At 35.3% G+C, this 16,431-nt stretch overlaps 2 protein-coding genes across 2 annotated transcripts; both read right to left on the reverse strand.

The window, feature by feature from the left end:
• Window positions 1–6,701: 6,701 nt before the first annotated feature.
• Window positions 6,702–10,181, reverse strand: LOC128193451 (uncharacterized). Its single transcript, XM_052866711.1, has 2 exons — window positions 9,056–10,181; window positions 6,702–6,818 (listed from the first exon to the last, which is right to left on the reverse strand). Exons 1-2 carry the CDS (start codon window positions 9,328–9,330, stop codon window positions 6,773–6,775), a joined length of 321 nt encoding a protein of 106 aa, XP_052722671.1. The 5' UTR covers window positions 9,331–10,181; the 3' UTR covers window positions 6,702–6,772.
• A 2,548-nt stretch (window positions 10,182–12,729) lies between these two features.
• LOC128193578 (uncharacterized) lies at window positions 12,730–15,572 on the reverse strand. Its single transcript, XM_052867344.1, has 2 exons — window positions 15,063–15,572; window positions 12,730–12,846 (listed from the first exon to the last, which is right to left on the reverse strand). The coding sequence occupies exons 1-2, from the start codon at window positions 15,335–15,337 to the stop codon at window positions 12,801–12,803; spliced, it is 321 nt and encodes a 106-aa protein (XP_052723304.1). The 5' UTR covers window positions 15,338–15,572; the 3' UTR covers window positions 12,730–12,800.
• Window positions 15,573–16,431: the final 859 nt, after the last annotated feature.

Consider the following 16,431-nt stretch of genomic DNA (forward strand, 5'->3'; position numbering starts at 1 on the left):
ATACTAAAAATTACAAAACAGATAAATCACAACACATTTATACATGTTACACGCACACAAAAGACAGAACATAATAAATTTTTTTTTTTTTTTTTTATTTAACAGATAAAACACATGCGACACACATACAGAACATTACATCACAACACAAAATAAAACACAACACAATTAAACATTCTTCAGACACAAACAAGACAGAACAAAATTAAAAATTTTTTTTTTTAAATTTTTTTTTAATTGACAAACATAATACAAAACACAACACAATAAAAATATAAAAGACAAAACATATATTACAACCACGTAATAAAACAAAAACAGTAAAAATCTAAAACAGGAACCTGGACTGAAGTGACAACGCCGCCAAAATTTGCTGAAGGTGTCCTTGTCGCCTACAAAAATATACAAGACAAAACACACAAAACAAACATATTAACAGAACAAAACTTTACACAACAAAAATCTAAAACCAAACCTTCATTGGTCCCCGGCAGCGGCGCCAAAATTTGCTGAAGGTGTCGCGACCCGTCAAATTTGATTTACAAAAATTTATGCAGTATAATTACTAGGAAGTGACTCCTAGGTCGTCTCTCAAGGACCAATTTTTGGGTTCAGTCTCAGATCTAACACGAAGTGGGGGGGTTTGTAATTTTTGTTGATGCGGAAAAATAAATTTGACTAGAAATTAAATAACACAAAATTAAAAATACTGAAGTAAATTTTAAAGACTGTAAAAACTGAACGGTAAAAGATGGTAAAAATGGAACAATAAATATTCAGAAACGTAACAGCAGACAGTAAAATAAAGAGAGTTCAGAAAATGGTAAATTCATAAAACGATAATTTCAGAAAACGGTAAATAAAAGAGACAATAAAATTAAAAGCACTTTACTGAAAATTTAATTCATCAAAAGATTGAACACTTGAAAATAAAATGGAATTGAAATGATCAAACTGTAAAAATAAAATTCATGCACTGTTTTGAAATAGAACTGGAAAAGGAAGAGGCAGAAGCCTCCTCCAAGCCGTGACTTCTCCTAAACTACTCCTAATCTAACACTAAAATCTAATGCTTTCTCCCCTGCTGCCCATTCAATTTTATAGCCCAGAAGTCTCAACCCCGTGAGCCTTCCTTGTTGTCTTATGTAGAAGCTCTTTCCAGTCGTCCACCATGCACCACTTAATAATAATAAATCATGGGCCCTCATGCACACCAACTCAGTCCCGTGAAGCTGCTGCATGGACTGCTACACCACCGTGAATTTCTTCTTCTTCTCAAGGTGCTGCTCCAAGTTGTTACTGGATTTGCTCTCTGCTATACCGTGATGTTCTCCAAGGGTGCTGGATGGAGCTCTTCATCAATGTGTGTTGCTTCTGTGAGGGCCTTGAGCTGCTGTGTGCTTTCAATTCAGAACCCCTTGTGCCAAGCTAGTGCCTTCCTTCATTTTACTCATCCTGGTGCTCCCTTGGGTGTTGTTACTTCCTCATTGCTACCTTCATCCATGTGGGCTGCTCCAAAGAGGCCGTGAGCTTCCATGAGAGGTTGTTTCACAGTGCTGGATTTTTGTTGATGAAGCTGGAGCGTGATGTGCATAAGGGCTGCCTCCATGCTGGACGTGATGCTTGGAGTGTGCTGCTGTCCGCGTGAAGCTGCTGGACGCTGCTGAAGGCTGCACCAGTTTGGACGTCTGCTGGACTTCCCTTCCAGCCGTGAATCTTCCTTTTTGCTTTCTTCTAGGCCAGCTGCTCCTTCTTGGCTTGTGGCTGCTGGAAACGTTGCCAAACCAAGCTGTGGAAACTCCATTGCTCCAGCTGGACTGTACGCTCTCTGCTGCCATGGACGTGTCTCCTTTCATGCTTCCAGTAGCAACCGTGTTTCTTTCTTTTCCATCTCAGCTTGACTGTGAACAAGGTCGTGTGAAGTGTTTTCCCTACCAGACAGTGCAGTTTGCTTCACTTCTTCCACCTCTTCCGTGGTGGCTGCTGCATCCAGCTCTTTTCTATGTAGGCCATGTCAACACTTCCACTAATTTGGAACTCCTCCTTTGGACGTGAGCAGACCGTGAGTGGTGGCACCATTTGACAAAATTAATCTTCCAATTGGTTTTTGTGTTTTGTCCTTTAGGAGTTGCTTCCACTTATGTCAACTTTTCTAGTATTTTGTCTTTTAGTTGCAGCCCCACTTTTGTCATATGTTTGCCAACATAAATTCCATAGCCGTGTTTAGCATTTAGGAATGCATGTGGACGTGAATTTCCAACCAAGTGGCCCCATGTGTTGTCTCCTTTAGCATATTGTATCATTTCCTTCAATCAATAACAAGAAAAGAAGAAGGGGCGTGTGGTTTTCAGATATTGTAGCAGCACATTTGTTAATTTCCAGCTATAAAACCGTGCCTCAAATCAATGTGGTCCTTTCATTCCATTTGCTTCAATGATTCCAATCCAATGAATTTTGTAATGGCCGTGTGACATGTTTTGGAATGCCAAATTTTTGCTTCTAAAATTTATGTCACATTTATATGGAAGTCCCAAAACATTTCCAAAATTTTCCTGCAATTCATAATGCAAATAATTAGCTCAGATAATTCAAATTAGTTAAAATAAGAATTTCCGATCAAATTAAGCACAATTAGGAAAAACAGGAAAATACCGAACGTTTAAGCACAATTCCCCGACTAATTCTAACACAATAAACTAAGTGAAGTGTAGAAAATAATGATTCATCAATCCTCCTTAATGGCTTTTGATCAATTTGACGTCAAGCCTCTATTTGATTTAATTTTACAAAAATAAGACTCAATTGAGACGCCAAAAAAGAAGAGGACCTATTTGAGATTCTAGACGAAAATAGAGACATAAAAAGACATTAAATCTTATTATTAACATGTTTAGGAATGAATAACATCCTAAATCCCTTTATCAATTGACTCAATAAAGAATTTCACTCTAGCCTTCCAAAATTGATAATTGACACCTCCAAATGGGTTGTCTATTTATAAAAGCACCTTCAACAAAAAGTAATTCGTTCTCAATCATTTTTAAAAGACATGATCACGTTTGGAGTATCTTTCAAGAACTACCACTTGCTACAATTGTTAGAAAGATAAGCTAAGTTCAAGAGGGGTTAATTGAATTACCACTGTTGTTTGAAAAATTTAAAGCTATAGAATAAAAACCTTATGGATCGGATTGAATGATAAAATTCAATTGTTCTTTTAGGTAAGCTTTTCACGTCAAAATATTAGTTCACTTTAACCACAAGACAATAAAGATCAAGATAGACAATAATATGCTAAACAAATTAAATTGAATACAGAAAGGAAAGAAGAAATTGCACAAAGAATTTTGCATTGGTTCAAACACAAACCGACAAAGAACACAGATATTGTATCTTACAAGATGAATACCTAACACCAATAATACCTTGTTATTGAACTACTACTATAAAAACTCTATCCAAAAATAACTACACAATACAAAAAGAAAATTTCAACGAACAAAATCACTTCATCAACAAATACAACCAATAACAACACAATCTTAAGTGAACAAAACTTGAGTTTCCCTTTTCGCAGCTAAATGATCTTCAAAACACCGACAAAATTACTCCAAGAACTTTGTTTTTTATCTAGTGTTACTCTCTCAAAAGTAAAAGTGACTCGAAAAAATCTGTTCAAAAACAGTATTTAAAGGAAGCCAAAACGAGAGAAATATAAAAATTTAAAAATTCAGTTTTAATAGATTAAAACTTTATTTTAATTTATTATTTTAACTTACTTGGGAAATTCATTAAATCTACATTTGAACAGATCATAATAAAGTATCCTAAAACCTTATGAAATCATATAAAAGTTTAATCTAATAAAAAATTGTTTTAACATATTACAAACTTTTATTTAGAACTAATCATGATTGTAAAAAGTAATTTTAATTGATTAAAAAATATTGAATTAATTAAAATATTCTTTATAATTATAATATATATATATATATATATATATATATATATATATATATATATATATGGATATAAGTAGCGGACCTTCAACAAAATTTTAAGAGTGTTAAAATATTTATATAGATAGATAAAAGATTTTGAGATACTGAATATATAAAATATATTAAAATTTTAAAAAAAATAGTTTAAATTATATATGAATTTATATAAATATAAATAAAAAAATTGGAGGGAGCGCCAAGGTCTTTCTATGTTATGAACATTTTAACAAATTAAAAAGATCTTTTAATTAAATAAAATTTTCTTAATACCATGTTAAGTTCTAAACCAAATTCAAGAAGTTTTCTAACAATAATGACAAGATCAAACTATGGAAAAAAAAAACTAATAAAAATACAATCTAATCAAAACACACTCCCTAATCAACCAAGTCTTTAGTCTTCGAGGTGAGATAACATGATTGGATTATCAAATCTATATGCAACACAACAAAAATATCAAGAGTACTCATCCCTATTTTAAAACACTAAAAACATCATTAATTTATTAGATAGGAAAACAACTATTTATACTATTTTCCTTAGTCCTTGTCTCATTTCAGTTTAATAGCATTTTTTATGTAATTTTTTATTTTCTACGATTAATGTATTCACAAAATTTACTTGTATCTAAAGGCAATTACATTTTTTTTTTCACATTTGTGTAATTTTGTTTAAATAATGTATTACATTTAAAAAAAATACAAATCTTTGATTAAATCATTTTTAAAACACACATTTAATCATTTGTTTTTATTTAAATATTTTTATTTATTATTTATTTTTGTCACAAGGAAATATCTTATTATTAAATTTAAGGATTCAATCGTGAAACTATTATTTAATACTTTATTTTAAAATTATACAATTATAATTTTTATCTTAAAATTTGAAATTAAAAAAAAATACAATAAATCCTTTTACATTAAATTTTTTGTAATATATATTTTTATTGTAATTTTTATTTTTTAAATAATTTAATTGATATCCAAAACAATACAAGAATATATATATATATATATATATATATATATATATATATATATATATATATATATTAAACGGAAAGAAGTTTGGGGATCTAACTTAGAATTATTTCTTATATTGCATAGTATGAGTGGTACGCTAATAATGATGACTTTTGTCTGCTTGTTAACACATGTGTGTCAGATCATACTTTACCATTTTCGTTGTTGCCAACTCGCAAGAACACGCCACACCTTATAAATAACCAAATTAGGGTTTCCCACAACACGTATTTCCACTGCTGTTTGTTTAATAAGAAAATTAGTTCTACCAATTTTAGATATAATCAATACAAAAACTGTTTCCTAACATTTAGGTAGGATATAGATATATGAATACGGAAACTTCCACATAACCTAGAGTGGTCACTTAGAGTGGTCATCACATTATAGTTTCAACTAGCTTACCCTTGTTTTTGTTTGTCTGTTTTTGTGTGTTTTCTCTTTTGCAATAATCGTCTTAATGGGTGTGAGCTTAAGGATGACATATTTCAGGGGATCCATCAGTTTATTGAGAGAGAAGCAACCAGATGGAGAGTTTTACTCTTCAAGGGTAGAATCTTCTACTCTTGTAGTTTGTAATTTTCTGATACGTTATCATCTATGTAATGTTTTATTTTGGTAGTTTTATTCTACTAAAATGGGATGGTACATAAAGTGGATCTTAAAATAAATTGGATAGTCTTAATCTCTCAATCTCATCGGATTTATATTTCTTAATGTTTTCCTTAGGATAACATGGTTTTTTTATTTTTTATTTTCACTACAAGATGAGAATAATTTTAAAATATAGGAAAATATTAGAAATCACTAGTATAAAAATAGCTTATAACGTCACGCGTTCAATGTCCAGCCATTGAATAGCCAACGTTAAAAATGACCGGTGACATTTTTGAAAATAAATGCAATTATTAAACGTCGTTTAGAATTGTAATTCGACGTAAAAGGATATAAAACGTCGAATGTTCTAGCGTTAGACATCAAAAGGTTAGTGAATTCAATAAAAATTTGTGCGGGAGATTGAAAATTCATTAACTTTATTTTAGCGCGCGAGACCCTCTTCTCCTCTCAAACTTTTCTCGAACGAAGTCTGACGACCATCACATGTAATATTTCTTTCATTTGATACAAATGTATGTTAATTAACTAATTTATGTATGATTTTAGTTTGTTTTAACCGATTATTTTCGTGCTCTTGTCCTTCATAGGCGCATTCTGCTTTCTCTCTCACATGTGATGACACTTTATTCCACGAACCCACCTTTTGAAGGTTAGTTTTCATTTTCGTTTTGAAGAACTTATTTGTTGAAATTGTTTGCTGTTTTTTTTTGTTGAACTTGTTTGTTGTTGTTGTTTGGTTGAAATTGTTTTTTGTTGTTGTTTGATTGAACTTGTTTGTTGTTGGTTATTGTTGTTTGTTGTTGATACTACACTATACATTCATAGTTCATGCTTTATAAAATATCAACAAATACTGAAATTTGTTGTTTTTCTGCTTTTCAGGTCTCGTAGAGTTGTAAAAAAGGATCACAATTTGTAACATCCCGATTATGTAATAGCCAATATTATATAATAAAGATGTTAACATCCAAATATAGAGAACAGTTGGAGTATGACGTGTAATTAAATATGAAATTACAGTCATTCAGAAATAAAAGAAACAAAAAAAAAATTTAAACTTGAACAGTTGAAAGGATTAAACACTACAAGTGTTCAATCAGGAAACTCTAAGAAGACTACTCTGCGATATCAGCAACCTCCAGCTCTTGCTCCAAGGGAAACTCCGCGACAACATCTGCTCCCATCCAAGTGGATGATCATCGCCAAAGAAACATACCCAAACAGCACATAACAAAAACAATGCAAGGGTGAGCTAGATATAAAAAAAAAACATGTTATACATATAGCATAGATAATTCATATAATCATACTTAGATTCGTATAAAAGAACAATTAGAGCATACTCATTAAACCACAATTCACCCACTTACACGACATGCAAAAGTCATTCAAACGTGGTAGACTAACATCACAATACTTGTTACTTTATACTCCGAAATGTTATTTTATAGACCGACTCGTCCGGACTAGAATGTATGTAGAGCTGGGGCGGGTTCTGCACTTGTGATGGACTCTACTGCTTTGCAAAGCCATTGCCGAGGGGTTTCACCCGACCATACACAAGGTTAGTCCGTTACCGCGGAATAGACCTCCAGTGATAGCGTCTACCCTGGGACCTCCCTCTACTCCCACCACACGCGTCAATCCTCTCTAAGTGAGAATGAAAGACCGTTGGAGTGTAGGGATAACCCCCCATATGGAAGCCTCTTACATTCATTCAATACACCAACTGATCCCACCGAGAGATCTAAATTTCCGATTCAATCCCACCATTTTAAATCTCATGATATTTCTTTTGGAACCATGTACCTCATAAACCACTTATATCCATACCCCAATTATGAATAATCAGATACCACCATATTATCCCAACAATTCCAACATATTTCATACACTCACATAATTCATGTCATAAATAATATTCCAAACATTTGTACACATAATTCAGTCCAAAAGCAAAGGAACTTAAAATTCAACATTATACAGAACACTATTCATCCGAACACTATTCACATACTTCCCACATAAATCATATCATATCATGCATTCCAAACATTCCTCATACCAGCAAACAACAATAATCAATCCAATACACCTTACCAGACAATAACAGTCCTAAAAGAACCACTGAACAACACAAAACCCCGTAACTCATACTTAGACAAAGAAAATGGCTTTGAAACCATCACCAACAGTTCCGGAAGGGTCCAAAACCTCCAAAACGACTTAAGAAACGTCCAAAACGGACACCCGGAACCCCAAAAACTATCAAACACAAATTCTGCAACTTGCTGCTGCGTTTGGGCGCGCTGGAGCGCGACCAAAGGGCGCTGGAGCACCGTATCAGCTGGCAGCAACTACGAAAATTGGACTTTTAAGCACCTAGGGTCTGTTCTAATGACTAAAAGGGTTCCATAGACCTTGGTATTGATAGAAAACCACATTTATAAGTTAAACCAACACCCATTTGATCACTAGATCCAAGACTAGGTGTATCAAACCACATTAAACTCCAAATTCACTTCTACAAGTTGCCCAATTTCATTTCTATCCTTTAAAACCCTCAAACCAGTTTGCAACCTACATCCACAAGTCTAATTGCACTTGCTAGTACTCTCTAAAACCATAGAATACTTCCAGTAGTCCTACTTCTCATTTTCACCCCTTAGAACCCCTAAAATGGGCTAAAAACTCAACCTATGAAGCCATTTTCTCTTTTAGAACAGATTTTATCAATTTAACCATCTGGACAAGTCCTAATAGGTGTGATAACATATTCCCAACTCTCCAAATCAATGCAGACCTCTTACCTCACCATTTCACTACTCCACTTCCTCTTTTTGACTAAAACCATGCACATAAACCCTCACAAGGCCTCTACTTCAATGTAGATTAAATCTTAATGTTTTAAGAGTTCCAACAAGTCTAATATAATTCAAAAACAGTCCCTAAACTGCCACTGTTATTAAACCATCATTCCCTCTAAAATTCACCTCTCAAAACCCCTCCAATTTCACTCTAAAACATCAATTTTCACAACTTAGGTGTCCAAATTCAATTCTACTACTTTGCAACTATTTTGATCAATTTAGTGACTCAAATAAGTCACAATACAGTGGCTAAGACTGTCCCAACAACCCAATTTCGTTTTAGGCCACAAATACCCAATTTCACTACTTCACTTCCTCCAATTTGTCCTAAAACACTATAATTTCACAAAATTTTTCCTTCATTCAAGATATGGCAAATTTATCACTTCAAGCACTTCCAACACACACAATTACAGCAGCTAGGTTCAACCAATTCAATTTACAAACCTCACTCTACAATTTCATACATCACACCCATCAAGAATTTAACATACCTACAATTAATGCAAACAAATTGAACACAATATCAAGCTCCCCTTACCTCTTGAAGACCTCCTTGAAATTCTTGAAATACAGTGTGCGGATCTCCTTCCAAATCCACGAGCTCTCCACTTCTCTGGATGCAGCATCCAACACCCCTCTTGAATCAACCTTCCCAAGGTTTGTAGCTGCAGCTCCGGACGCTCTCCGTTTCACCTCTCCCAGATCTTGCAGCAACTCTTCCAGATTTTTCCAGCAACTCTCTCCCTTTTTCTTCCATGGTTGTAATGGCTGGACTTCTTTTGTGGCAGCTACGTATGCTTGTTGGTCTCTCATGGTTGCCTTGGTGTCTTTACTTGAAGCTCATCAATAGAAAGGAAGAGAAGACACTTCGGTGCAGCTAGAGAGAAAAACCGTGAGGTGCTTCTCCAAGTGGGGTGGTGGTCCCTTCTCTTCATTATGTTGTCTCCACTTAAGAGAAATAATTGAAATGTGATTTCTCCATCTGCTGGATGCCGAGAGTTGTATGATGTGCTCCTTCCATCCACTTCTTTCAACACTTCCTTCAATCATAGCCAACAAAAGGAGGACCCTCCACTTTGATGTGTGCAGCCCAATAAATGAAAAATATGGTGCCCACCATGTCCCCACCATTCCCAAAATTTACGGGTCTTACATTCTCCCCAACAACAAAAATTTTCGTCCTCGAAAATTAAGGCTATCGAAACTAGTCAAGGTAAGTTTCTCTTTGTTCAAACCATCTGTTAACATAACTTTACCTCTAGATTGCCATTATAACTCAAAACCACAGCTCGAATAGTCTCCTTCGCCCATTGACCCACTCTTCCGATTCCAAAGCCATTAATACTTTCTCACTTTAAAGTTGACCCTGTAGCTTGCAACCGAAGGCTCACTTAACTTCCCTGCCTGATACATGTTTCTTTCACACCTAAACTCACTTCTGACTCTTGAAGATGACCAAACACTCCTAACTCATGCTCATATAACAACACCAATACTATTTCAAAGAACTCGTCCCTCACAAACCACCAATCCAGAATTTTGAAAGCTCTTTATGCATACCTATTACTGACAATAACATGCTCACCATCATCTGCTGCGCTACTCTGATCCTTATACTTCCTTACTCACCAATTTACTTAAAATAACACTTCTTTCATGACGACTGAAACCAGCAAAAGATCACCCTCGAAGAACCATTTCTCAAAACTTTTATGACCTTACAAAACTCTGAAAACTCTTCCCTTCATAATAGCCTTGTCATTCCATTTCCTCAACACTGTTTCTACTCCACAAAACGACCATGCCCGAAATCACTCCTGATTGTTAAGACTTATACTAGACTATGCCAACATGTCCTCTATTTCTCTTCTGCGATTCTTCAACCTTGTAGTTCTCCCTATGATTATACTGAGTCCAAATATTATTGCTCTAACTCAACCTCTGTCTTCCTCTTGCACTACACGACTTAAACAGGAACCACCCAAAAATTTTGGACGCTGGTGTTGCCTATGACCCCATTCCAAAGTGAATTCCACTTCTCCAAGTTATAAAATCTCATACTTGTTGCAGAAAACAAACCAAAACTTTTACACCATAAAGATTTATCTTCTCTTTTTCACATATTCATGCTAACCTCTTTTGATTCTCACTCCCCTTTTTCTTCACTTTCTAATTTGATCCACAATTGATATATATAACCGGTGACTTTTCTTCTTGAAATACGAAGCTTCTTTTAAAGACTATAAAGCACTAGAGAACTTGTTTGAAACAACAAACCTCCCTTGAATCACACCTCAAACTTACGAAAGAACAACGTCATCTCTTCTTCATTTGCAATTTACAGACATCTTGCATTCTCATAACACTTGCTTCCATCTTTCGCTCAACTATACTTGATGCACCACCTTCGTTCTCCTTCCCTGTCAAGAAACCACTCTAAATAAACTTCAAACTTGAGCCCTTAGATTAACTCCACAAACGCCACATCACTCATAATTCTTCTTGCACTCATCCCGTCCAGATTAACTTAAAACCTTCTTCTTCAAGAATTGCCCTCTTCAACTCGGAATCGTCAAAATACAAACCCTATCTTTAATCCTCTAAACCTCAACATACTCTCAACTAACAACACCAATCCTCTGACCTTATCTGAACTTACCAACTCACTGCCTTCTGCAATCCATCATTCAACATCCACTTCTCTCTTGATCAAACTCAGCCGAACACTGAACATCACCATAAAACCATACCCAAGAAAATTAACTTTATCACAACATGCGACTTCATAACTTTAAACATCTCAACCAATCCAAACTCCTCTGATCAATCTCGATACCCTCTTTAGCAATTTATACTACAGCCACCCTTTATCATCTGTTCTAAAACCCTTTTTCTCCTTTCTTCATCCACTATGCTCTTAATTCTCTGACCTTATACTTTCTCACCAAACTGGCATTCTGGTGTACTCCTTCCTTCAACATTTGAAATCTCTCATCTCAGCCAATGATCAAACCTTTATTTTATACGAACCACTAATCTTGAAACATTCTTCTGAACTTGACTATGCATTCTCCAATAGCAATTAATGCTTAACCACTCCATTTGGTTATTCAACTCACAGTCCTATAATACTTCAATTCTCCTCACACACTTTATGTTCTCTCAACTTGGAGATCAGGCTTCTATTACACCCTCCTTAGATCCGTTCTATGTTTTACACATTGTTCCTCAAACCCTTCTTCTTCTATTTCCTATCAAAATAACGATTTCCCGTGGTCCACTTATTTCTTTCTTAACTTAAGCTTCAAACCATCTATCAATTCCCTTATTCAGATTCCAACCATCACTGATATATTGGTCCATGTTACAAATCTCACCCAATGCTACTCCGTCGCTCACCAATACTTCCCTTTCTTCTAACCTCTGACGTTACTGATACACTGAACTAAATTGATCTCTCAAACTTTGTCACACCCGTGCTTACCCAAAGCTCATCTTATTATAACCTTTAAACCCAACTCTTCTGGTGGAATACACGGTATCTGACCTTCTGACTTTGTTTTCTTGAAATTTTCTTCATCCATAACATTACTTCTAAACTTCAATATCTTACCTCGACCTCCGAAGCTTAACTTTTAGTCTTCAATCTCCTATCTTCAAGGCAAGAACTTGTCTCAAAGGCTCAACCCAATTCTAAAAAAAATCATACAACTCAAGTTGTCCTTGAATATGCATTCCAATACTACTATAGAGCACATAACGCTACCACAAAACAAGAACAAGACAGGAATTTCTAAGGGAAACAACACTGAAACTCTAACTCTTTCTTACCTCAAACCTTCAGAATTAAGAAAGGAAAATCATCTACGGTAAAAGTCATGAGTGTGCACCCCCATTACTCTTATCAAGACGTTTTCTGTTCTCAAAACTTCTAGTTAGATACACACATTACTATATAGACTTGAAAGAAATGGTAAATCATACCATCTACACTCAAGTCTTCATAGAGAAGACACGGTAAACCCACAACACAAGGTCATCCTAAGGACGAACTGCTCTGATACCATTAATGTAACATCCCGATTATGTAATAGCCAATATTATATAATAAAGATGTTAACATCCAAATATAGAGAACAGTCGGAGTATGACGTGTAATTAAATATGAAATTACAGTCATTCAGAAATAACAGAAACAAAAAAAAATTTAAACTTGAACAGTTGAAAGGATTAAACACTACAAGTGTTCAATCAGGAAACTCTAAGAAGACTACTCTGCGATATCAGCAACCTCCAGCTCTTGCTCCAAGGGAAACTCCGCGACAACATCTGCTCCCATCCAAGTGGATGATCATCGCCAAAGAAACATACCCAAACAGCACATAACAAAAACAATGCAAGGGTGAGCTAGATATAAAAAAAAAACATGTTATACATATAGCATAGATAATTCATATAATCATACTTAGATTCGTATAAAAGAACAATTAGAGCATACTCATTAAACCACAATTCACCCACTTACACGACATGCAAAAGTCATTCAAACGTGGTAGACTAACATCACAATACTTGTTACTTTATACTCCGAAATGTTATTTTATAGACCGACTCGTCCGGACTAGAATGTATGTAGAGCTGGGGCGGGTTCTGCACTTGTGATGGACTCTACTGCTTTGCAAAGCCATTGCCGAGGGGTTTCACCCGACCATACACAAGGTTAGTCCGTTACCGCGGAATAGACCTCCAGTGATAGCGTCTACCCTGGGACCTCCCTCTACTCCCACCACACGCGTCAATCCTCTCTAAGTGAGAATGAAAGACCGTTGGAGTGTAGGGATAACCCCCCATATGGAAGCCTCTTACATTCATTCAATACACCAACTGATCCCACCGAGAGATCTAAATTTCCGATTCAATCCCACCATTTTAAATCTCATGATATTTCTTTTGGAACCATGTACCTCATAAACCACTTATATCCATACCCCAATTATGAATAATCAGATACCACCATATTATCCCAACAATTCCAACATATTTCATACACTCACATAATTCATGTCATAAATAATATTCCAAACATTTGTACACATAATTCAGTCCAAAAGCAAAGGAACTTAAAATTCAACATTATACAGAACATTATTCATCCGAACACTATTCACATACTTCCCACATAAATCATATCATATCATGCATTCCAAACATTCCTCATACCAGCAAACAACAATAATCAATCCAATACACCTTACCAGACAATAACAGTCCTAAAAGAACCACTGAACAACACAAAACCCCGTAACTCATACTTAGACAAAGAAAATGGCTTTGAAACCATCACCAACAGTTCCGGAAGGGTCCAAAACCTCCAAAACGACTTAAGAAACGTCCAAAACGGACACCCGGAACCCCAAAAACTATCAAACACAAATTCTGCAACTTGCTGCTGCGTTTGGGCGCGCTGGAGCGCCGTATCAGCTGGCAACAACTACGAAAATTGGACTTTTAAGCACCTAGGGTCTGTTCTAATGACTAAAAGGGTTCCATAGACCTTGGTATTGATAGAAAACCACATTTATAAGTTAAACCAACACCCATTTGATCACTAGATCCAAGACTAGGTGTATCAAACCACTTTAAACTCCAAATTCACTTCTACAAGTTGCCCAATTTCATTTCTATCCTTTAAAACCCTCAAACCAGTTTGCAACCTACATCTACAAGTCTAATTGCACTTGCTAGTACTCTCTAAAACCATAGAATACTTCCAGTAGTCCTACTTCTCATTTTCACCCCTTAGAACCCCTAAAATGGGCTAAAAACTCAACCTATGAAGCCATTTTCTCTTTTAGAACAGATTTTATCAATTTAACCATCTGGACAAGTCCTAATAGGTGTGATAACATATTCCCAACTCTCCAAATCAATGCAGACCTCTTACCTCACCATTTCACTACTCCACTTCCTCTTTTTGACTAAAACCATGCACATAAACCCTCACAAGGCCTCTACTTCAATGTAGATTAAATCTTAATGTTTTAAGAGTTCCAACAAGTCTAATATAATTCAAAAACAGTCCCTAAACTGCCACTGTTATTAAACCATCATTCCCTCTAAAATTCACCTCTCAAAACCCCTCCAATTTCACTCTAAAACATCAATTTTCACAACTTAGGTGTCCAAATTCAATTCTACTACTTTGCAACTATTTTGATCAATTTAGTGACTCAAATAAGTCACAATACAGTGGCTAAGACTGTCCCAACAACCCAATTTCGTTTTAGGCCACAAATACCCAATTTCACTACTTCACTTCCTCCAATTTGTCCTAAAACACTATAATTTCACAAAATTTTTCCTTCATTCAAGATATGGCAAATTTATCACTTCAAGCACTTCCAACACACACAATTACAGCAGCTAGGTTCAACCAATTCAATTTACAAACCTCACTCTACAATTTCATACATCACACCCATCAAGAATTTAACATACCTACAATTAATGCAAACAAATTGAACACAATATCAAGCTCCCCTTACCTCTTGAAGACCTCCTTGAAATTCTTGAAATACAGTGTGCGGATCTCCTTCCAAATCCACGAGCTCTCCACTTCTCTGGATGCAGCATCCAACACCCCTCTTGAATCAACCTTCCCAAGGTTTGTAGCTGCAGCTCCGGACGCTCTCCGTTTCACCTCTCCCAGATCTTGCAGCAACTCTTCCAGATTTTTCCAGCAACTCTCTCCCTTTTTCTTCCATGGTTGTAATGGCTGGACTTCTTTTGTGGCAGCTACGTATGCTTGTTGGTCTCTCATGGTTGCCTTGGTGTCTTTACTTGAAGCTCATCAATAGAAAGGAAGAGAAGACACTTCGGTGCAGCTAGAGAGAAAAACCGTGAGGTGCTTCTCCAAGTGGGGTGGTGGTCCCTTCTCTTCATTATGTTGTCTCCACTTAAGAGAAATAATTGAAATGTGATTTCTCCATCTGCTGGATGCCGAGAGTTGTATGATGTGCTCCTTCCATCCACTTCTTTCAACACTTCCTTCAATCATAGCCAACAAAAGGAGGACCCTCCACTTTGATGTGTGCAGCCCAATAAATGAAAAATATGGTGCCCACCATGTCCCCACCATTCCCAAAATTTACGGGTCTTACACAATTAATTTAAAAAAAGCAAAAAAAATTGATTAATGTTGTATATTGACAAAATTTGACGTTAAGTTAACGTCGTATATTGATAAAATTCAACGTTAATTTAAAGTCGAATTTTTTAAATTTGACGTCAATTTGACGTCAATTTAACGTCTCCTGATATGACGTCGTTCGCGAATTCGTCGTTAAAAGCCCAAAATATACAACGTTGTACGTGATTTTTGTACTAGTGAATGGGAGTTTGAATAATGTTTTAAAATTTTTTGCAAACTAATGTTTAATAACTATAGTAGGAGTTGGACAATCTGCAATAATTATTAGATGTATGTTTTAATAAAATATTTAGAAAAACGTTTTAAGCAAGAAAAACAATAGCATAATATTTTTGTACGAGTTTGTACAAAGATTATAACGAGTACATACCACTATTGGTATATACCGAGTATTATCAACCACTTATGGTTCCAACCCTAGTCAACCTAACTAGAACATATCCACACTAGACAACTCCATCTAGAACATTTAACTTCACTGAGTTAAACAATACAAGTATTTGAATTCACTTCTAAATATAACACAACAAGTGTTTTTAGTTTCCTTACAAGACAGAATACAACTCTCGTAGAGAGGATATATGAATAATACAATGAACTTCTAAAATCGTGTAAAAGTTCTTTCTCTTTAAACGAAGGTTTTAGACGATAGGAACTTAGAGATAGAGCAGTGTAATGATTCAAGGACTTGTTCTCTTTTCTTT

The sequence above is a fragment of the Vigna angularis genome, chromosome 8, assembly GCF_016808095.1.
Source record: "Vigna angularis cultivar LongXiaoDou No.4 chromosome 8, ASM1680809v1, whole genome shotgun sequence".
Taxonomy (NCBI): Eukaryota; Viridiplantae; Streptophyta; class Magnoliopsida; order Fabales; family Fabaceae; genus Vigna; species Vigna angularis.

Coding starts and splice junctions, on each gene's coding strand:
- LOC128193578 (XM_052867344.1), bottom strand. CDS start 15,337: ATGAGAGACCAACAAGCATACGTAGCTGCCACAAAAGAAGTCCAGCCA. Junction 12,847..15,062: donor TTCAAGGAGGTCTTCAAGAG/GTAAGGGGAGCT, acceptor GGATGGGAGCAG/ATGTTGTCGCGGAGTTTCCC.
- LOC128193451 (XM_052866711.1), bottom strand. CDS start 9,330: ATGAGAGACCAACAAGCATACGTAGCTGCCACAAAAGAAGTCCAGCCA. Junction 6,819..9,055: donor TTCAAGGAGGTCTTCAAGAG/GTAAGGGGAGCT, acceptor GGATGGGAGCAG/ATGTTGTCGCGGAGTTTCCC.